Genomic DNA, 24,284 nt, shown 5'->3' on the forward strand with positions numbered 1-24,284 from the left:
ATCTCAAGATCTCGGCATCTTCAATTATTAATAAATCAAATTCTCTGGACTCTCTAGATCAATAATTATCAAAAAATTTTAAACATTCGCATTTGGACTGTTACGACAGGGCCATTTCATAATATGGTCTTTAACTAGTGAACCCAAATGTCTATAAATCTTAAAACAAAACCCAAAACGTCACAGAACTTTGTAAAGCATTACATGATTCTAAACAATCATCCAACATTTTATGGAGACTGGACAGAAACTGACACTGTAATAGTTATGAAGGGTAAACATTTTTTTCAGACATTTTAATCTTGTCAATTATGCAACATCATGATTAAATTTAAACCTGAAAAATATGATAAACAGGACACTTCCAGTAAGCATTTTATTACCTGCAAGTTATTAAAAAAAAATCTGTATCTACGACATAATGTGTATCTGTGTGTGTGAGCATGTTTAGTCTGTATTAAGTAATAGACTGTGTTTTAAGTAATAAAGTTTAACATTTTCATTACTATGTGATGAGTCTCCCTCCCCTCTTCAATGTATTATGAATTAATAGCAATGTATTAATAAAAAAAGGTTACATTTAATCAACAATAACTCATATCTCTCTATCTACTGACTTCAAGTGAGAATGCGTATCGGTAAGGTTTTGTAGCAAATTAACTCAATAAAGAAATGCATATAAATAATTACAATTAATTATGAATATTTAACATTATGTATATCAGATGCCAGTAGTAAATGTAGCAGAATTTAATTCCCATCAACTAATCTGTTCGTCCAGCAAACATTCAGTGTGATTTCATAACTCCAAGAAATGATATTTCCATGGCCACAGAATATAAGTTTCTTACAGAATGAATGTTTTAGAGCATATAGCTAAATCATTTCGTAAAAGGGACATTATTCACAAGCAGTGACACAATCAGAAACTCATGTAATCTGTGCACAAGAGTTTTATTAACTAAACACTAACACAAACTAGTCTAACACATTTCTTAACCAATAGAGATCTACACTTTCGGAGGGAAAGTTTACGACTCTTTGTCGTCGCAGCATGGTATTTTGTATATTTAATGGCATTGGGTTTTGATGCAAAAGATTCTCAGAGCATTATCATGTAGTGTAGGTATCAACATATGTACACTCTCAATTAGATCATCAAAACACAAATTCAAAGAGACCAAACATGGTATAGATGAGGTTATTTTAACTAGTGATCTATCATAATGCATGCATAAAACAGTATACAATACAAAAGACAATATACGAGAACAGTAATAATATACACAGCGACCTGGCGATATGAGTGTTCTTTCAGAGAAAGTGTTTTTTCCTATGAATTAACTAGAGAAGAGTCTTTTATGGGCATTATGGGTGTCTCCTATGGGGAAAGGTAGTGAGAGGGAGGACTCTCAACATGCCATTGGGTCGTAAAGTTCATCTGGTCTGGTAAAGGTGTCCAGGATGCCATGGTAACAGAAAGATCCTAACTTTAAAATATTATCTAATCTGATTGATAACCATGATCGTTTCTGTTAGGACAACATTCAGGACAAAAGCTACTTCAGAAAAGACTCTTCCATTGACTAATGCCTTTACTTTTCTTTGCCAAATTGAAGTAGCTTCTGTTATTCTGTTTCCCTCATCAGCAGCTCGCACAGTGTTTCCTAACTAGAGATAAGATACGACTTTGTAAAATAGGATAATAATCCTAAATCAAGTTAAGATTTGCTTCTGTAATACGAATTTGAAACAAATCCTAATTTAACATATATCTTAAGTTGAGAACTGAGATAAGAAGTTTTCTGTAACCCGCCCCATGGGATATCATTTATATCATGAAGCAAAATGATGTACAATAATAAACCTTTGTGACATTGTTCTTTGGGGAGAAAATTTATCTTTGAGTTTATCTGAATCGGTTGGATCTGCTGGTTTTGAAGAGGAACTTTATTCACTGAGAAAACTTCAGATAATGTTTCTTTGTCTTGTCACTGGTAATGACAGATTTATCCAGATGATATTTCACAGCTTGATCCATTATTGTGTCACATTTGGTGAGGAAGCAGCATCAGATCTGAAGATGATCTACTAACTGTGTTTGTTTTTTGTATGATTGAGTAGAGAAGATGATTGTTTGAAACACTTCCCACATGCAGTGCAGTGATACGGTTTCTCTCCAGTGTGGATCCTCTCATGTCTTTTTAGATGTGATGACACACTGAATCTCCTGTCACAGTGTGAACACTTGTAAGGTTTCTCGCCAGTGTGGATCCTCTCATGTGTTTTCAGGTATCCTGATCGACTGAATCTGTCATCACAGTGTGAACACTTATAAGGTTTCTCTCCAGTGTGGATCATCTCATGTCTTTTTAGATGTGATGACACACTGAATCTCTTTTCACAGTGTAAACACTTGTAAGGTTTCTCTCCAGTGTGGATCCTCTCATGTCTTTTTAGATGTGATGACAAACTGAATCTCTTTTCACAGTGTGAACACTTGTAAGGTTTCTCTCCAGTGTGGATCCTCTCATGTCTTTTTAGAAGTGATGACCCATTAAATCTCTTTTCACAGTGTGAACACTTGTAAGGTTTCTCTCCAGTGTGGATCATCTCATGTGTTTTCAGGTTTCCTGACTGAATGAATCTCTCGTCACAGTGTGAACACTTAAAAGGTTTCACTCCAGTGTGGATCCTCTCGTGTTTTTTTAGATATGATGAAACAATGAATCTCTTGTCACAGTGTGAACACTTGTAAGGTTTCTCTCCAGTGTGAATCTTCTCATGCAGTTTTAAACTGCTCGCTGAAATAAAAGTCTTTTCACACTCAAAGCACATGTACTCTCTCACACCAGTATGTTTTTTCTGATGAGCTTTCAAATATTCTTTTAATCGAAAACTCTTTCCACACAAATGACATGAATGTGGCTTCTCCTTCGCATGAAGTTTCAGGTGTTTTGTCAGGCTTGAATACCACAAAAATGTTTTCCCGCATTGATCACATGTGTGTGGTTTCTCTCCAGTGTGGATGTTCATGTGTACCTTAAGAGATGATGATTGTGAGAAACTCTTCCCGCATTGATCACATGTGTGTGGTTTCTCTCCAGTGTGGATGTTCATGTGTACCTTAAGAGATGATGATTGTGAGAAACTCTTCCCGCATTGATCACATGTGTGTGGTTTCTCTCCAGTGTGGATGTTCATGTGTAGCTGAAGGTGTGCTGATTGTGAGAAACTCTTCCCGCACAGATTACAAGTGAACGGTTTCTCTCCAGTATGAACTCTCATGTGTCGCTTGAGAAGAGCTTTGCTTGTGAAACTCTTTCCACACTGAATGCAGGGGAAAGATTTCTTCTTCTTCCTTTTCTTTAAATCTTTCTGTATGGGTTTTTCTCCGTATCTGACATGATTTTTCTTCTCAGATTCACTAAATTCTTCTCTCTCCTCATTATGTTCAATCAGCTCTGAAACAAAAGTAAAAATCATATATTTTCATTAACTTGTTTAAAAAAAAAACCACTGAAAGGACATAAAACTGAAAACTATAAACAGGGTTTCTGCAGGGTTTATTCAGTCAAATTTAAGACTTTCTAGACCTTTTTATGACTACTAGGATTAGAATTTACTGTTGCAATCAAAATTACTCAACCCCCCAGAGACTGCAATACTTTACAAATACAAGGCTTTCTGAAGATCCAGGATAAAATAAAAATTGCATCTATAACAGTTCACTGGCATATTAAAAGTGATATTGTCAATATATAATGTAATATTTTTGAGTTATAAGATTTTTTTATAATACTGCTGTGTCATAATTATTCAACCCCGATTCAACATTGCTGTTTTTAAATCACTTATTTGCATGGTGGGGAATAAAACAGTCTCAAAACACAATTAAGCTTTTAGAAACTCTATTAAAAACAGAATTAGCTTGAGCTGTTACACATACAGTTTGGCCCATGCATGTATTGAAGTTGAGTAGCAAAAATGTCAACAGAGATGTCATGAAAGCTAAAGAGAATAAATATCATAGTACTTTAGAAAGGCTAAGGCTATATGAAGATTTCCAAGAGACACAGCTCTCAGCCGTATTCCCTAAGTTTAACGTGTGTTTTACCAGAAAACCTTTGAGGGTGTTGAAGAAAAAGCACAATATCATAAAACGTTTTATCAGAGCAACTGAGAAAAACCTGCAATGTACAGCCAAAGACTTGCAAGATGACCCGATGAAAGGAGGAAAACCATTTCAAAGCATTGTGTAAGAAGAACACTAGACAAGTATGGCCTTCATGTTGAGACATCTTGTAGAATACCACTCTTGATCAAAGAAACAAAGGACAACTTTAACTTGATAACATTTATTTGTGTAGACCTGTGGAGCTCTGGAGGAATGTTATATGGAGTGATGTGACCAAACTGCAACTTTTTGGACCCATGGATCAGCGGTATTTTTGCAAAACAGGTAAAGCTCATAAGCAGAAGAACACTGTATCAAGATGGTGGCGCGTCCACACGCAGCGGCTTCTCTCTGTCCCGACAGAACGGTGTTTTCGTGTTTTTGTCTTGTGAGTCGCAGTGTTTTTGTATGCTGTCTTCGCGTCTACCTGTCTGTAAGCGCAAATACAGTCCCGAGTTTCTGCTCGATGTCGGCAGGACCGCATTTTTACAGTTAAACTCCGCGCACGCAGAACAGCTGCGGGATCTTGATCTGCTACGGAGGCCTTCACCATCACCGACCCCCACTACTGCATCTCGCCCACAGCGGAGGCGCCACAAGCGTTGTGAGAGGAAGCAGAAGAAGGGGAAGCGCCGAGGTATCCGGGCTAGGCTAACGGCTAACCCACACAAGCCATCTATCCCCACCATCGTACTGGCTAACGTACGCTCGTTGGATAATAAACTGGACTACATCCGATTATTACGCTCAACTCAGAGGACTGTAAGAGACTGTTGTGTTTTTGTGTTCACGGAAACATGGCTCAGCAACAGCGTTCCAGATGGCGCTATTCAGCTCGACCAGCTGACGTGCTATCGAGCGGACAGAGCTCTCGTTGCGGGAGGATAAACCCGCGGCGGCGGGCTTTGTGTTTACATCAATGACGCGTGGTGCCGCGATACTGTTGTGATCTGCAAACACTGCTCAACCCTGGTGGAGTTTATGATTATTAAGTGCCGGCCGTTCTATCTGCCGAGGGAATATACTGCTATAGTGCTCATTTCAGTTTACATTCCCCCAAACAACAGCTGCAACAGGAACGACGCACTAAATGAACTGTACCAGCACATCAGTGAGCAGCAGAAAGCACACCCTGATGCTTTTCTCATCATAGCTGGGGATTTCAACCATGCTGACCTTAAGAGTGTGTTTCCAAAAAAAAAAAACCAGCACATCAACTTTCCAACACGAGGTAATAACATTTTGGACTTTGTTTACACCACACAGAGAGGAGCTTACAAAGCCCTCCCCCATCCCCCACCTCGGAGCTTCAGACCACATCACTGTTATGCTAATGCCTGCATACAGACCACTCATTAAAGTCGCCAAACCAGTTTACAAACAGATTAAAGTGTGGCCAGAAGGATCATCAGATGTTCTTCAGGACTGCTTCAACACAACTGACTGGGACATGTTTAAACAGGCTGCCACATGCAATAACACCACTGACCTCCAGGAGTACTCAGAGACTGTCACTGCCTACATCAATAAGTGTATTGATGATGTAACAGTCACAAAAACCATCACTGTCCGGGCCAACCAGAAGCCATGGATGACAGGGGAGGTCTACAGACTCATGAAGACACAGAACGCTGCCTTCAGAGCTGCAGATGAGGTGGGCCTGAGAACAGCTAGGGCCAACCTGTCCCGTGGGATCAGAGAGGCTAAGAGACAGCACTCCAGGAGGATAGCTCATCAATTCAGTGACAGCAGAGACACTAGGAACCTGTGGCAGGGGATACAGACCATTACGGACTACAAGCCCCCACCCCGGACCTGTGACAACAACATCTCTCTGCTGAACGAGCTGAACACCTTCTTCGCTCGCTTTGAGCAACAAAACAGCACCACTGCACAGAAGACTCCACCTCCTCCCGGTGACCAGGTGATGACGCTGACCCCAGACAGCGTGAGGAGATCCTTCAGCAGGATCAATACACGCAAAGCTCCGGGTCCTGACAACATCCCAGGGCGTGCACTGAGAGACTGTGCAGCAGAACTCACTGATGTATTCACAGACATTTTCAACATATCACTGAGTCAGGCTGTTGTTCCCACATGCTTTAAAACCACTACCATCATCCCAGTCCCAAAGAAGCCATCTCCATCCTGCTTCAATGACTACCGTCCTGTTGCACTTACCCCCATTCTCATGAAGTGCTTTGAACGGCTAGTCATGCACCACATCAAGTCTGCCCCCCCCCTCCCTGAACCCCTTCCAGTTTGCATATCAGTCCAACCGGTCGACCGATGATGCCATCTCCACTGCCGTCCACTCGGCACTCATCCATCTGGACAAAAAGGACTCATATGTCAGAATGTTGTTCATAGACTTCAGTTCAGCATTCAACACGATCATCCCTCAACAGCTCATCTACAAACTGATTCAGCTGGGGCTCAACACTTCGCTGTGCAACTGGCTGTTGGACTTTCTGACTGGAAGACCTCAGGCAGTACGGGTCGGCAGTAACACATCCAGCACCAACACACTGAACACTGGGGCCCCCCAAGGATGTGTGCTGAGCACCCTCCTCTTCACTCTGCTGACCCATGACTGCACACCGTCACACAGCTCCAACCTCTTCATTAAGTTTGCGGATGACACGACTGTGGTGGGTCTCATTAGCAACAAAGATGAGACAAATTACAGGAGTGAGGTGAGCCGCCTGGCCAAGTGATGCAGTGACAACAATCTGTCTCTGAATGTGGAGAAGACAAAGGAGATTGTTGTAGACTTCAGGAGAGCACACACTCAGAACGTTCCTCTGACCATCAACGGTGCGACTGTGGAGAGAGTGAGCAGCACTCTGGGTGCTGGGTGTGCACATCACAGAGGACCTCTCCTGGACTGAAAACACAGCAGCACTGGCCAAGAAATCACAACAGCGTCTCTACTTCCTCCGAAAACTGAGGAGAGCCAGAGCCCCACCCCCCATCATATACACCTTCTACAAAGGCACCATCGAGAGCAATCTGTCGAGCTGCATCACTGTGTGGGATGGCGCCTGCAACGCATCCTGCCGAAAGACTCTGCAACGCATAGTGAGAGCAGCTGAGAAGATCATTGGTGTCTCTCTCCCCTCCCTCCAAGATATTTATGGAACACGTCTCACCCGCAAAGCCATCTGAATCGCAGGTGATCCCACTCACCCATCACACAGCTTCTTCAGCTTGCTACCATCAGGGAGGAGACTGCGGAGTCTCCAGGCCAGGACCAGCAGACTGAAGGACAGCTTCATCCACCAGGCTGTCAGGAACCTGAACTCCCCCCCGAACCTGCCCCCCCTCCCTTCTTCTTCCCCAGGCACCACTGAACTATGACACCCCCCCCCCCTCCACACACACTAATTACATATATATACACTAATTAATGTCACTTGAGCAACATTGTCCTGCTCACTACCTCATTCGGCATGGAACTGATGTCATTCCACTACCTCATCAGTCAGTTAAATAAAATAACTGCTCTTGGTCACTTGTCACATGTCAGTTTAATCAGACTTAATAAGATATTTTTAATAAGTGATTTTTTTTTTTTTTTTGCACTAAAAAATCTTTTAACTGCACTGATGTTCACTTCATTGATTTGCACTCTATCTGTCATAGCCCTGAACACCTCAACACCACGCTACTGAATTGGGCTCTTTCACATCCTTTTGTTTGTTCAAAACTGTGATTAGTATTTGTTCGTTCATGTGCAGGAGGGACTGTCCGTGATACGCGGCTCTCTCTCCGCACCGAACATAGCGTGCGAGTAACTCAGTAACTCAGTTCAGCTTTTCCGCATCTTGTGTTTGGATGCTTGATACAGATTGTTAGCGACGGGCTTGAGCCAGCTACTAAATGCACCGTCTTCGAGCCATAGATCGTTAAAATGTACATTTTTGAAAGTCCTTCTTACAAGTCTGTATGCTGCCGCATGGACCTTGTAGTTCTGGAACGCTGTGATACCAGTGTGATACCACCCAGATTCCTCATACAGAACTACAACAGGCGAAACAATGAATGCCATTGCCGCTGCGAGATTATTTTGATGGAAGAACAATTTAATGGACTAGCATATAAATTTAAGACGTGGAAAAATGTTTTTTATGACCTTGTATGGAAAATCTGGACGTTTTTATGACTTTTTATGGCCTTAAATTCTTATTGTTAAATTTATGACTTGTTATGGCCCTGCGCTAAACTTATACTTGGCCACCAACTCACACATTGGCGAGTGAAATCTGAGAATTTATCTGAAGATTTAGTTGCATATGAGAGTGATTTACTCGTAACGTAGAGGGTTACTATGTAGTAAACAAACCCGCATGCCTCTGCCATTCATTCATTCACACAGAGCATACAGGATTCATATATTTCAACCAACTTTTGCGATTAAACATTTACAGATACTGGTCCATATGGAGATTTGATTTGATTAATGTATGCTAACTTGGACAAATTCTGTGACTGTGCATATTAAAATGTAAGTTTCATTTTCATGACTGGATTTTGAGATTCTGTCCGCGTTTTCTGCTTTGTGGAAATCATAGCACTGTATGCGTCAAGAACCGGGTTTGAACGAGACCTCGGTACCACCGGTACTTAAAGAAAACTGGTACTGTCAAATTTTCATTTTTTTTGTACCGACTTGCTACCAAAGTACCTGGTCTTTTGACAACACTAATACATATATATTTTTTAAATGACGGAAATCATAATATTACATCTCTTTTCTACACATATGGATGAGTGAGTCGATCAGGCTTTGTGTTTTGTTTGCATGTGAGTGTTTTGCCCTCTTTCCCTTTTTAGTTTGGTCTACTCCATTGCGTATCTTGAAACACGCCCCTTTTCACATGTAAATGAATAGCCTATGGTGGGAGAGGACGCAGGCGTTTGTTTGTTCGCCGCTTCTCCACCTCTGCCCTAGTATTTACTTGTATTATTTGCTTTATTTAAAAAAAAACTTGTTTTATTAGTTTTAAAATCGCAGTTTTAAAATTATTTTGCGAGTATATCACTTAGCTTAGCGAAGCTTAGCGAAGCTACAACCGCTAAGATTGTTACGGTGCTTGGCTGACTGGTCAACATTTGGATGGATTTATGTCTGATTTGGCTGTGGATTGTATCACCTTGTCTGCTGACCAAACTGTGACAACGAGCATCGGCCGAATGATCACTGTTAATGTTGGGCATATTTTAATGGCGTCCAGCATTATCGTCAAATATTCCATCTCGCAGCTGCTGAGTTACAACCAGTGGTTACCTCCACCCTGCATTCCTGTCATAAAACAGCTCGGACTTCTCCGTCGACCCCGGTATGTCCATAGAAGTTGTCCCGCAATAAGTTTGTTTACTGTCAGCATAATGCTGCTTCAATTCCTTCCATCTGGTCAATGACTGCACGTGTCGTACCTGTGGGACCTCATCAGAGCTCTGGCGTTATTGGACATTGTAGCAACCACCCGCCTCTCTTTCCTCTGAGAGCCGCTAGTGCTGGGCGAAATAGAAATCATGGAGTGGATTACAGTGTATTGCGGAGCTTACAGAGACTTGGACCAAAAGATCTGTCTTCCGCCACTATGGAATTATTTAATACACAATCTCTTACAAATAAATCTCTTCTAATCTACGATCATATATTGGATAAAAAGCTGGATTTTATGTGCCTGGTCGAAACTTGGCACAAACCAGGGGATTATTCAGTGCTTAATGAAGCCTGCCCCCAGGGCTACTGCTACCTGGAAAAAGCCCGTAGGTCTGGTCGAGGGGGTGGTTTGGCCGTCATCCATCGGGCTGAATTGAAACTTTCTCCCCTGCCACTGCCTGACTTTATGTCCATGGAATGCTTAGCCTTTAAATGCAAACCTCCTCATTCAATGACAGTGTTGCTCATATACCGTCCCCCCAAATTACACTCTTTATTTCTTACGGAAATACATGACTTACTTACATCACTTTGTTCAGTGTCATCCAACATTGTTATTATTGGTGATGTAAATATCCATGTGGATAATCCCTCTTGCCAGCTGTCAAGAGAGTTTTTGAGTCTGCTTGATTGTCTGGGTCTCCATCAGCATGTGAAGGCCCCAACACACACTAGGGGGCACACTTTAGATCTCATTATTACTGACTCTGTTCCTATTAAGAGTTTGGATGTTTATGATCTGGGTGTGTCTGATCACAAGGTGGTCTCTATGGCTTTCACATTTCAATTGCCTACCACAAGACTCAAGCGTCAAATGTCCTTCCGGAACTGGAAACACATTGACCAAAACTCTATGACTGCAGACCTCAAACAAATTTCTTGTCCAGACATCTCAACTGTAGACGAACTGGTGGATCACTATAATGCATCTTTGAGCAGTGTTTTTGACCTCCACGCTCCTATTAAGACACGTGAAGTTACTTTTGTATGCTCTGCTCCCTGGTATACACAAGAACTACGTAGAATGAAAATGGCAGGCCGTGCCTTGGAGCGTCATTACAGGAAATCGGGACTCACTGTCCATAAGCTTGCATTTCGTGACCATCAAAGGACCTATTTTAAGTCCCTGAAAGACGCACGTTGTCAATTTTATTCAAATCAAATCAATAAAAATACAGGTAACTCTAAGCAGTTGTTTGCCACAATTACCCATTTTTTGGAACCACAAAAGCCTTCTTCCACTGAAGTGACTAAGGAGCGCTGTAATAATTTTATTGACTTTTTTAGATCAAAAATCAGCAACATCCGCTCCTTAACGCCTGGATCATACCCCCCACCTTCACCTGCCATAAATCCTTTAATTGGGAGTTTGCCATCTCTCCCATATTTTACTGCGTTCTCAAGCGGCCAGATTGATGAAATTCTACGAGGAATGAAATCAACATCCTGCACATTGGACCCTATTCCGACAGTTCTGCTTAAGTCACATTTTCCTATTGTCAGTCCACTCATTACAAAGTTAGTTAATCTTTCATTACAAACTGGTCATGTTCCACCCTCTCTTAAAGCAGCTGTTATCCGCCCGGTTTTGAAGAAGCCCTCATTAGACCCAGAGGAGCTTGCAAGCTACAGACCAATCTCAAACCTGACTTTTTTGTCAAAGGTCCTGGAAAAAACAGTTGCTTCCCAACTTCAGAACCATCTTAGACGTAATAATCTGTTTGAGAAGTTCCAGTCAGGCTTTCGCTCAGCCCACAGTATGGAAACAGCACTGCTCAGGGTGACAAATGACCTACTGATGACAGCCGATGCAGGATCGCCATCACTGCTTATTCTATTGGATTTGTCTGCGGCCTTCGACACAGTGGACCATACTATTCTCCTGGATCGACTCCATCATACAGTTGGACTCTCGGGGACTGCATTGCAGTGGTTCCAGTCCTACCTGTCCGGCAGAACTGAATGTGTTATGTTGGGAGGATGTAAGTCCAGGCTGTCCACCGTTACATGTGGTGTTCCGCAGGGGTCAGTTCTTGGTCCCATCCTTTTTACCATTTATATGTTACCTCTTGGGCACGTCATCAGCAGACATGGGCTGTCCTTCCATTGCTATGCTGATGACACGCAGCTTTATATCAAAACTGTCCCTAACCCCTCAGAAGCCATCTCTCACCTCACCGCATGCCTTGAGGAGATAAAGGCATGGATGAATGGAAATTTTTTACAGTTAAATAGTAGTAAAACTGAGGGACTCCTTGTTGGTACCCCCCATCAGATCCGTTCTTTTCCTATATCTCAGTTCCTCTTTGATGGCAAGATTATTACTCTCTCCTCCTCAGTCACAAATTTGGGGGTTCAGCTTGATGCACAGTTGACCTACAGCGGCCACATAAAACATCTGTGTAAGTCATCATTTTATCAGCTACGAAAGATTTCCAAACTCCTCCCCCTGTTAACTCTTCCAGATGCAGAGAAACTTGTCCATCCCTTTATCTCCTCAAGGCTGGACTACTGTAATGGACTTTTTGTTGGGATTCCTGCTAAGGACATACAAAAGTTGCAGTACATCCAAAATAGCGCAGCTAGAATCCTAATGAAAGTAAGGAAATTTGAACATATCACCCCCATTCTGAAATCACTCCATTGGCTCCCGGTTTCTACCCGGATTGAATACAAAATCATTTTGTTAACTCACAAATGTATCTTCGGTCAGGCACCATCATATCTCAAAGATTTGATCAATTTGCAACCTTCAAATCGTACCCTCAGATCAACAGGAAGCATGCTCCTTCAAGTTCCTGTCACCAAGCTTTGTACTATGGGGGGTCGAGCTTTTTGCTCTGCAGCCCCACAGCTTTGGAACCATCTTCCTGTCCAGTTGCGAGTCACACAGAGACTGGACACTTTTAAAGCAAATCTGAAGACTTTTTTATTTAGGAAAGCATATAATTGCTGAGCTGTCATGTTTTAGTAATTTGTGATGTTTTGATCTTATTATTTTATGTAGCACTTTGAGATTCCCCCAATGAAAAGTGCATTATAAATAAAATCTATTATTATTATTATTATTATTAAATTTGCTTAAAACATAACCGACTGTGTTTACAAGAATACTTGCATAGACAATTATTTTTGATATTATTTATTTTTAATAGTATAATTATTAGTTTTACAGAATGCGCGCGAATTGGTTAAAACACTTGAATTGGCATGATTTAGAAACAAGTGCAAACGATCAACTACGATCCCTTTTTTACCCCTTTAAGCGAGTGAACAATGCAAATCAATTTAGGAATTTTACATCACTATTCACGATAGACTGTTGGGCAGAGCGGTGATATATTTTGGAGCCCGACTGGAAAACACAATAGCCCCAGGACATTGGGCTCGAGATTTTTTGAGCCCTGCACCTCAGATCTATCCAGTTTGTGAACCATTGGTTTCCACACTTGTTTTGTTCAACAAAATAAATTATTATTTTAAAAGATTGACTCCAAAGGAACCATCTGTTTACTAATCGGATCATGAACTTGTATTACCAAGTCAAAGATTATCTATTATTGAACATCTCAAATAAATAAATACTTCAAGTTCATCTGTAAAGCACATAAAGCAATCGTTTGAGTTCATTAACTTCTATTTCATGCATGATTTGTATGGATCTGTTAACTGAATGCAAAGTGTGAGTTCTAGGAGAATGTTTTTGGTCCCAGTCTGCCCCTGTGTTCATGAATGGGGTAAACTGATCTTTAAATTACTATTTTAAAAATTGTGAGGTTCCATGAACTGTTTAGTCAATCTGAGTAAGAGATAAGAGAGAATGTTTATGGAAATCTGAGATGTTGCTGTGAATCAGTTTGGTAAAACACTACTTGTTTAATTTGTACTGGTCAGAAAAAGTCATAGAACGTGTCCCTTTGCTTTAGCAAAATTATTCAACAGCTCTAAACACAATATAAAACTGCCTGAAGCTTTATAACCATGAGCATTATTAATGAATATTAAACACCAACCTGTTTGTTCTTCAGTATCTTCAGTGTGTCTCATCTTTTCTCGGTCCTCTTTAATAAACTGAGTCTTAACAGATTTCATCTCTTTTTGATGATTTGAGGCTCGTCTTCACTTGTTTACTGATGGAAATATTCCTGCATTTATTGGTGAATTGATGAATAGGAGATTGTTGTCAGAGGAGTTTCACTGAACATGAATTTCTGTGTGGAAGAAAATAAAAATTAAATCAAAGAGGCATTAAGTGTTATCTCTTTGTAAATCATAACATTACTATATTACATTATATTTGACCTAAACACTTTTGACTACAGTGTCGGGCCGAGTCCCAAAACACACTTGTAGCCAATCAGAAGTAAGGGGCGTGTCTTGTAAGGATAGCGAGAAGAGAGCGCTTAATGTCAAGTGCACAGACTGATATTAGCAGATCGACTACAGATAGATAAATAGGGGCGAAGTCCTTTCGGGGTATGGCCGTGTTTGTTTTGGTGCTTTCAAAAATCAGCATTGTTTGGTAAAAAAGGCCGATTGTTGGTGGGAGAAGTTTGGCCCAAATCAGTCCAGTGATATTTGGCCCAAATCAGGATAAGATCTGGCACCATATTGTGTAACCCTCGATAAACAAGATAAATACAATATTGCATGATAATGATTAAAAGATCACAGATATTTTAATGGAAGTGTAGTATTGTTAAAAATGAAGTCTTTGAAATGGAAAGTCAAAACAGAATTAGACATTATCATTTCAAAATTAAAGGGGGGGGGGTGAAATGCTATTTCATGCATACTGAGTTTTTTACACTGTTAAAGAGTTGGATTCCCATGCTAAACATGGTCAAAGTTTCAAAAATTAAGTTGTATATTTGAAGGAGTATTTTTGTTCCCAAAATACTCCTTCCGGTTTGTCACAAGTTTCTGAAAGTTTTTTTCGAGTATGGCTCTGTGTGACGTTAGATGGAGCGGAATTTCCTTATATGGGTCCTAAGGGCACGTCTGCCGGAAGAGCGCGCGCTCCCATATAGCAGAGCACTGAGAGGCTGAGCACAGACATTCATTCACCGATCAGAGCGAGAGCGTTGCGAAAAGTCACAAAAGAAGTGTGTTTTTGGTTGCCAGGGCATGACAACCCTGCACAGATTGACAAAAAAAAAACAGCATTAAGGGACCAGTGGATGGAGTTTATTTTTACAGAGCATCAACGGAGTTGTGCAAGTGTTTTTGTTTGTTCCCTGCATTTCGAAGATGCTTGTTCTACCAACAAGGCCCAGTTTGACGACGGATTTGCGTATCGCATATTTCTTAAGGATGATGCAATCCCAACGAAAAAGGGTCACGATCGTGTGTTGGAACCGCAGGCGGTGAGTAAAACTGCTTCAAATATCTCTGCCTCCTTGTTAGTGCGTCCTCTCCCATGCCGGAGACCCAGGTTCGAGCCCCGCTTTGAGCGAGTCGTTGCTGCTGCTGCTCTCGTTCAATTTCAGCCTCGGGATCTGATTCTGGATCATAAATAAATGGCTGAATCTGACAGTTAGCCATGGTTTGTTTTGGATGATGTTTTTTTTTCCTCACGGTAATGTCACAACTTCCAAACGCTCTCAACGCAAAAGCCTACTGGCGCTTGTGATTCTTTAGCTCCGCCCACACGTCACGCCTCCAGCCGGTCGTGTTTTTCCGGGTCGGTACAGACTATCTTTCTCTTATGAATATAATAAAACTAAAGACTTTTTGGAGTTATGAAGGATGCAGTACTACTCTATATGTACTCAAGATTAACAGGATATTGAGTGAAAACGAGCATTTCACCCCCCCTTTAAGCAAATCAGTCAAGTGCATTAAACCGCACTTAATTATAATTTTATATTATTATACTTTGTATAAATAATGTTAGAATCCTTATATGAAAAGAAAGAGAGATCATTTAACCGTTATCATGTAATATTTATTTGGACATACACTGATCTATAATAGAGAGTGGGGGCACATCATTTTTATTAGTATGCTGTCATGCACAAGCATTAAATAAAATGATCATGAAAGAATTTTATTTTTATTTGAATCCTCTGTTTCCATTTGATGGTGTGAGGAACAGATCCAAATTCAAACGGCATTCATTGGCGATATGTATCTCCTTCTTCTGTAGCTATTGTAACAATAAAAAAATGTGCTGTTTTACAACAAGTTTTACAGCAACGATTTCAAACGCTCATTGGCTCTCGCCAGTTTCGTCAGAGATTGCGACATGCCATGTTTTCGGTGATGCGTGTTTTGAATGAGAAACGTGTGCCTTGACGGAGTGGATCAGGGTAGTATTTTCAGTGTTTGACAACTTAAATTATTCCCTTCTCCTCATGATTCTATTATAATCTGCCTGAGAGGACTGCAACTGCAAATCATCGCCATTTGGACTACTGTGATACTGCTTTTTGTCATATCTGTAATAAATTATTATTATTAAGTTATTGTTAATGTTAATGTTGCTGCCTTGGACCAAAGCATGTCACAAAAAGAATGATGGTGCTTATAGTAATACACAATGCTATAATATGAAATATTAAGATTCTGTATTACCAGACAGCAACATAGTGTTGGCCCAGATGTGGGCCGGATCTTGGCCAAAACTGCTTGCTGTCTGGGTTGGGTCTGGGCTATAAAAGGCTCAAGTGTGGCTCAGATTTGGGGATTCTGGTTTACTTAAGGCTGAGAATTGGCACCAATGATGAAAACTGTTTTGGCCCAGATCAGGGCTAGTTAACTGTGTTTAACTGTTTGAGATTTGGGCTGGTTACAGCCCATGTGTTGCCCTTGTCTTAAATCCAGTTCTGGGTCACTTCAGGGCCGTCATTCTTTGCAGCATTTGGGCAGAGAGAAAAGTTATCGTTTTTCCTGGATCTGGGTCACAAGACATTTGCTATGTGGATAAAAGTTAATGCTCGATCACGTTTGAAATGTGCCCTTCACCAAACCCAACCCTAAAATTAGTCGATATTGTTAAATGCAAAACTTATTGTGGCAGGGGAGGCTTGGGTCAGCTAGGTCCGTAACGGGAGAGAGAGTGAAGAGACAAGCGGTGGTAAGTGGGTCAAGTGAGAAACGAGTGACACCTTCTCATTGCAGTGATTGGCGTGGGGAGCGGTATTTAAGCCAGCCGCGAACCAGCGAGGGGATAGAGAGCTGAGGACTCATGGGGACTCAAGCAGAAAGGTGGAAAGCAAGACTGAATTGTCCATCAGTGGTTTGAATTAAACGTATGCGCAGGTGGCGTGACTTTGTTTTATTTTTGGTGATTAATAAAAACCCACGAGCCTCAGAAACGCCGACCCTGGTCTCCTTCCTTCTCCTACATAAGAACTTTATCACACTGTTGCCGATATCCGGGAAGGAAGGAGAACGACCATGAACATCGGTTTCAGGCAATGATGCAGGTCCAGCAGGAGGACCAGCTGGACCGGGAGGTTCAGATGAGGTCGGCTTCCCCCAGTTTCAACCCCGCCACCCACATGCCTCTGATGAAGATGGGAAGAAAGGACGATCCAGAAGCATTTATCGACTTGTTTGAGAGGACGGCTGAGGCGTGTGGGTGGCCAACAGACAGCTGGCCAGAGACCATCATCAACAAAGCAGCTCATCTCACGACTACCAAAGAGAGCCGCCCAGTGGGACCAGTGCCAACGGCCGGCGTTGCTGTGCGGCGTGTTCCGGGGTCTGCGAACTCCTTCGATCTACCCCCCCCCCTTCCCCTTCTTCAAAGCCTGTCCCTTATCCCAGGACCCGATTCGCTGGGCCACCGAGGGCCGCCCCCCGCTGGAGGACGGGGACAGATCCGGCTGCTGCGTAGCGGGGCCCTGCCAGGTGAGTGGCGAAACCGCATCGGGAGGCACTTGATGAGCCACCTGCCACTTCCCCACTTCAATCAACTGACCCACTTCCGGCCACTAGGGCGGCGGTGAGGCCTAGGCCGGCCTGCTGGCGTATGCGGGGAGGTGGGAACATTGGTCCAGATCCCGGACAACCCGCAGGCTGCCCCCGATCGAGCCGGGTTGTACCAAATACCATATTATTAGTATTAAGGGGGGTACCGATCAGGCTTTGGTGGATTCAGGTTGTAAACAGACCTCCATCCATCAAAGCCTGATACAATCCAGGGCATTGGATACGGGCCGCATGGTTAAGGTGAGGTGTGTGCACGGGGATATAGTGGAATACCCCGTAAAAGCCATAGCCATCAAATTAAGGGGACAAAAGCTTTATGTGGAGGTGGCCGTTAGTCCGCGCCTCTGGCATCCATTAATCTTGGGGACCAATTGGCCAGCTTTCAAACAATTATTGGGCTGTTTAACAGTGGATGCCTCAGGGAAGAAGAGCGGGCCGGAGGGCGGGGCGATCGCTCAGGTGGGAGAATCTGTGCTAGGACCCAGTTGGGAAGCTTCAGGGGAACCGAGTGACTAGGCGAGGCTAAACCTTTTCAGTCACGATGACTTTCCTCTGGAGCAGTGCCAGGATGAGACCCTCAAACATGCATTCGAGCAGGTCCGTTCCATCGATAGGTAGGTCCTCCATCCGGACTGCGCGTTCTACTATCCATATTTTGCCATTATTAAGGACCGGTTGTGTCGAGTGACCCATGACGCTCAGAGAAAGGAAGATACAACCCAAATTAAATCGCCTAATGACCCGACTTTTTGGCCGGGCATTCACGAGAAAGTGTGCATATGGTGCGCGTCTTGTCGGGAATGTCAGTTGGTGAACCCACCAGCCACCCGAATGCGACCTCTTCCTCTAGTGCAGGTCCCCTTCGAACGAATTGGTATGGACCTCATTGGGCCCTTAGAACGATCAGCATGGGGACATCGTTTTGGGTTAGTCATAGTGGATAAAGCAACACGATATCCTGAAGCAGTGGCACTCCGCAAGATCTCAGCAAAGAGTGTGGCGGACGCCCTGTTTCTTTTAATCTCCTGCGTGGGAATCCCAAAAGAGATTCTCACTGACCAGGGGCCTCATGTGCAAAGACTTGCGTTGAATTCATACTAAAACATTGCGTACGGACAAAGCTGTAAAACAAACAACAGATGTATGAATTTCTGCGTACGAAGGATTCCACGCATATTCTCTTTGTACATCCCAATTAACGTAAAATTGAGCGCACATGCATGAGCACAACGCCCCACCCAGTCTCCTCCCCTAATTAAATCAATTTAAATATGGTAATGAGTCCACTTTGGCAAAAGATAGCAGTAAGAAAATGCCTAAAGCAAGCGGCAAGAAACGAAACTTTATGGAAAGTGAATTGGAGGTGCTACTATCGGAGGTAGAGACTAGAAAAAAATATTTTATTTGGAACTTTGTCTTCCGGAATTAATAACAAAAGGAAAAAAAAATATGAATGGGAGAGTTTGGCTGAAGCAGTCAATGCGGTGGGATCTGAAAGTCGCACTGTAAATGAGCTTAAAAAGAAATGGTCTGATATAAAGGTGGACGTTAAACGGAGAACTGCTGCGCACCGACAAAGTGTGGGCAGAACAGGCAGTGGTAAAGGGGTCGATGAACGTACACCCTTTGAGCAGAGAGTTGCCTCAATTATGGGTGACACTTTACTCTCTGGAGTAGTATCTGCTGCTGTGGGAGACTCTGATTTACAGGACTGTGACGAAGGTAACCAATTTCTCATTTGTTTTTACTTTGGTACATATAGCTTACCCATTTAATTGTCAAATGCATTCAGTGTAGCGGACCAAAAGTACACCAGAGATTTTACGGATCCATTTCATTTATTGCAAATGTGTGTGCCCCTTAAAAATGGAATGTACTTAAATTACAGTTAACATGTGGCTTTTTATTTAGACTCATCTGGCGCAACAGCCGAAACATCCACTGCTCAGGAGGGGCACTCGGTGTCCGCCCCTCCTGAGCAGCCAGCGCCCACTGCGTTTCCAGTGCTCCCCCCAGTGCTGACGCCGATCCGTCTGGCCGCGTCTTGACACATGCTGTTTTGGAGTCACAACAGCAAATCGTTATGGCCATCGGGGAAATTAACAGTCACCTGAAAAATATCACTGACGCACTTACAGACATAAGCCACTCATTAAAGAAATTGGTCAAAAAGTGAACTTTGTCTCTGATTACATTTATATTGTCGCAATCACATGTTGGCGGGCATGAACGGCTTGTTGGTTGGGCTGCACATAAATTGCTCCTAGGTCAGGGTCATCTGGCGGTGCTGCCACCTCACCAAGTGGTATGCCATGCCTGTGCGCAACATTGTGCAGCCCACCACAGGCCAGCACAATGCGGCACACCTTGTCAGGGCGGTATAACAGCATCCCCCCAGTCCTGTAAAGGCAGCGCCACCGACATTTTAGCTGCCCAATCGCCCACTCTACAACTGAACGAGTGTGAAAATGGGCATCATTGTATCTGCGCTCTTGGTCAGTTTGTGGGTTGGTGGGGATTAAAAGCCACGTCTTTAGTGGATAACCGCGGTCTCCTGAAGGGTTATTCAATAATTATATGCAAACAAAAACTATTAGATAGAATAATAACTTTAAATGCCTCACTTACCAAGAAGCCACCCATCACGCACCCTGCCAGCTTGGAGTCTCATCCCAACCATGCTCTTTGTAAGAATGTATGAATCATGGGTTGACCCAGGCCACCTTGCCACAATATTTGTTAGGCGTATTTGTGCATCACATTATCTGCACATTTATTGAATGGAAATGTTTCCGATTCACATATGCAAATTCTTCTTCTGATGGCGCCTTTATAGCAATGTGTGTGCAGTCGATCGCTCTGATAACATTAGGAAAACCGGCTATCGCTGCAAATTGCATTTTAATGTTTGGCTGGTCAACTGCATCATATGGGAACCTTATATACCTGGTAAAAATGCAGATGATCCTGTCCCATACCGCTGGCATTGCCCGGCTCAAAGACGACTGGCTTATTCCTGAGCTGTCTGCCAGTTCCCTTTGGTATTGCGTGGCTCCTCATTGTCTCTCTCTCTAGATTCGGACCCAACTCAGCACAGAGCTCCAAGAGGATAGCCCTTGGAAATCTGAAACGGCTGATAAGCCAGTCATCATCCTGGGCCATAAAATCATTGTGGTCCCTAAAAACTCGTTCTCGTCAGATTCTGCCATTAGCTGTTACTACACAGAGCCGTTGTTAACTGAGAAGATGCACCAATAAACGCTGAAAATGAACGTGGATTTGCGCATCTTCTCAATTAACAACGGCACTGTGTAGTAACAGCTGCTCTATGTGTAATCATGCACCTGATGGATTTAACTGCTGATCAGAGAACCGGATTTACTGACGAGATGCACATAACAATCGGCCGATCGTGATCAGAGCACCCCTACAAATGAAAATACGTTTTGTCTTTTTTGCAACAGAGGATGCTCGGGATAGGTCATCCACAACTTATTTCTTCTCCTGTTCATAAAGATCTGGCACAATCTTTTCACTCTAACCTCTTTTCTTCATCATTATATCTGACAAGAAAGCCAACATGCGCGGGGCATTCAAGCTCCGTTCCTCCGCTCGCCATGACCACTGAGTGTGGATTGAACATGCGATTTATATATATATATAAAAAAAAAAAAAAAGTCACGTTTGTGCCGAACCGAAGATATTGATCAGAACGGATCACGGATCATGATGACCCATTGCACCACTACTATAGTGTCATTTGAAAACATTGCAGTTCAGAGAAAAAACATTTTATTCAGACTAAAACCCCTTTAATTCGGGTGACAAAAAATGTATTTCCAAGTGGCTTTCGCACATAATAATAATACCGCTGCAGAAGCATTTTGCAGCATTAAGGTTATTAATTGATCGTTAATTTAAACGATGATCGATCATGGAAATTATTGAATATTGACATCTTTAACCAGTTTTCCACCAAACTCATTTGTATTTATTGTCTGCATCAAACCATGCTTCCGAACAAATGTGATTCACGGTACTGGGCAGCTCCAGGACAGCTGTCTCTCTGAGCACGGTGCTGTCTGTGAGCGAGGCGGAGAAACGGAGCTCTCAATCACGCTGCAGTGTTTGTAAGAGCCAACAACCCCATTTACAGAGTGAAATTCTCTGACTACCTTTATCTTCCGGGACTGTTGTTGAATCTTCCAAAAGTTTTGGCTTGAGATGCTTCACATGCAGCAGCAGCAGCATCACTTTCCACCGCACCAATAACATGGGGCTGCCCGCCGACGTGCTTGACTTTAAATAGGCGCTACTAAACACGGATATCGGCCGATGCTGATATATAAATTATGACAAATATCGGCCTATACTGCCAACCTTCAGCTCCAAATTATTAGCAAAGTGACAAGGACCCTTTGAGGTCACACAACGAGTAGGAGATCTCAATTATGAAGTAGTACGCACAGACAGAGGCGACTCACAGCAAATTTACCACGTCAACCTCCTAAAAAAATGGAGCGAAAAGGAGTCAGTGTTGATAGGGACGGCGGTGAGCGGAGAGGAAGATCTCGGGCCAGAATCAGAATCAGAATGAGCTTTATTGCCAGGTATGTTTACACATACGAGGAATTTGTTTTCGTGACATAAGCTCTGCAGTACAACAGAATGACATCGACAGAACATAAAACACATAATAAAGAATAAAAAATATAAAAAAAATACAAATAAGTAGATAGTGAATGACAATATACAAATTGGCAATTGTAGGCAGGTATATTTACAAAATGCAGTTATGTATGTACATGTATATTATGTGCAAAAATTTAAGTGCATACTAAGTATGTGTGTTAGATAAATAAGTGTATGTGTATATAAATATAAAGTGTAGTGTGTTCGCAGTTGTTATCAGCTGTTCATAAGATGGATTGCCTGAGGGAAGAAACTGGTCCTGTTTCTGGTCGTTCTAGTGCTCAGTGCTCTGTAGCGTCGACCAGATGGCAACAGTTCAAAGAGGGAGTGTGCTGGATGTGAGGGGTCCAGAGTGATTTTGGCAGCCCTTTTTCTCACTCTGCATAAGTACAGTTCTTGAATAGAAGGGAGGGTTGTACCGATGATTCGCTCAGCAGTCCGGACTACCCTCTGTAGTCTTCTGATGTCAGATTTAGAAGCTGAGCTGAACCAGACAGTTACTGAAGTGCAGAGGATGGATTCAATGATGGTGGAGTAGAACTGTTTCAGCAGCTCCTGTGGCAGGTTAAACTTCCTCAGCTGGCGAAGGAAGTACAACCTCTGCTGGGCCTTTTTTACGATGGAGTCAATGTGAATGTCCCACTTCAGGTCCTGAGAGATAGTGGTGCCCAGGAACCTGAATGACTCCACTGCGGTCACAGGGCTGTTCATGATGGTGAGTGGGGGGAGTGCAGGGGGGTTTCTCCTGAAGTCCACGATCATCTCCACTGTTTTTAGCGTGTTAAGCTCCAGGTTGTTGAGAGTGCACCAGACAGCCAGCTCTTTTACCTCCTGTCTGTAAGCAGACTCGTCACCGTCCTGAATGAGGCCGATGAGTGTGGTGTCGTCTGCAAACTTCAGGAGCTTGACAGAGGGGTCCTTGGATGTGCAATCATTAGTGTACAGGGAGAGCAGTGGGGAGAGAACGCAGCCCTGGGGAGCTCCGGTGCTGATTGTACGGGTGCTGGATGTGTATGTTCCCAACCTCACTAGCTGCTGCCTGTCTGTCAGGAAGCTGTTGATCCACTGACAGACGGAGGTGGGCACGGAGAGCTGATTTAGTTTGGGCAGGAGGAGGTTTGGGATGATTGTGTTGAAGGCCGAGCTGAAGTCCACAAACAGGATCCTCACATAAGTCCCCGGTCTGTCTAGGTGTTGCAGAACATAATGCAGTCCAATGTTTACTGCATCGTCCACAGACCTGTTTGCTCTGTAGGCAAACTGAAGAGGATCCAGCAAGGATCCAGTGATGTCCTTCAGTTGGGCCAGCACCAGTTTTTCAAATGACTTCATGACTACAGACGTTAGAGCCACAGGCCTGTAGTCATTTAGTCCTGAAATTTTGGGTTTCTTAGGGATGGGGATGATGGTGGAACGTTTGAAGCATGAAGGTACTTCGCACAGCTCCAGCGATCTGTTGAAGATCTGTGTGAAGATGGGGGCCAGCTGGTCAGCACAGGATTTCATACAGGCTGGTGTAACACAATCTGGGCCTGGTGCTTTCTTCCTTTTCTGCTTCCGGAAGACCTGGCGCACCGCATCCTCGCTGATCTGAATTGCAGGTGTGGGGGAGAGGGGGGATGCAGGAGGTGAGAATGGTGAGAGTGCTTGATTGGAGAGGTGTTCAGGATGGGTTGTAGGAGCTGTTAATGGTCTGAACGTTTGTTTGGAGAGGCATTCAGGGTTGGTTGCAGGAGTTGTGAAGGGTGTGAATGGTTGAGTGGGGAGGTGTTCAGGGCAGGTGATGGGTGTTCTTTCAAACCTGCAGTAAAACTCGTTCAGATCGTCTGCCAGTCGTTGATTCTCTACAGTGCTGGAGGGTGGTGTCTTGTAGTTGGTGATCTTCTTTAGACTTTTCCACACTGATGCAGAGTCGCTGGAAGTGAACTGAGTCCTTATTTTTTCAGAATAATTCCTCTTTGCCACTTTGATCTCCTTTTCCAGTGTGTATTTAGCCTGTTTATACAAGACATTGTCCCCCTTCAC

General features: G+C 43.1%; 1 protein-coding gene across 4 annotated transcripts in view; it reads right to left on the bottom strand.

The window, feature by feature from the left end:
* Positions 1-935: 935 nt before the first annotated feature.
* The window catches only part of LOC113067403 (zinc finger protein 235-like), a 33,757-nt gene continuing 10,408 nt past the window's right edge, over positions 936-24,284 (bottom strand). The window contains exons 2-4 of one of the 4 annotated variants that reach the window (XM_026239796.1): positions 13,643-13,840; positions 3,089-3,464; positions 936-3,004 (exon numbers count right to left, since the gene is read on the bottom strand). In XM_026239796.1, coding sequence (XP_026095581.1) covers positions 2,092-3,004; positions 3,089-3,464; positions 13,643-13,721 — 1,368 coding nt within the window. In that variant the 5' untranslated portion in view covers positions 13,722-13,840 and the 3' untranslated portion in view covers positions 936-2,091. Of the gene's footprint in view, positions 3,465-13,642; positions 13,841-20,513; positions 21,326-24,284 lie in introns of those variants that run through there. The other 3 variants (XM_026239795.1, XM_026239794.1, XM_026239797.1) reach the window with 3 other exon arrangements.

The sequence above is a fragment of the Carassius auratus genome, linkage group LG28B (genome assembly GCF_003368295.1).
Source record: "Carassius auratus strain Wakin linkage group LG28B, ASM336829v1, whole genome shotgun sequence".
NCBI classification, from domain to species: Eukaryota; Metazoa; Chordata; class Actinopteri; order Cypriniformes; family Cyprinidae; genus Carassius; species Carassius auratus.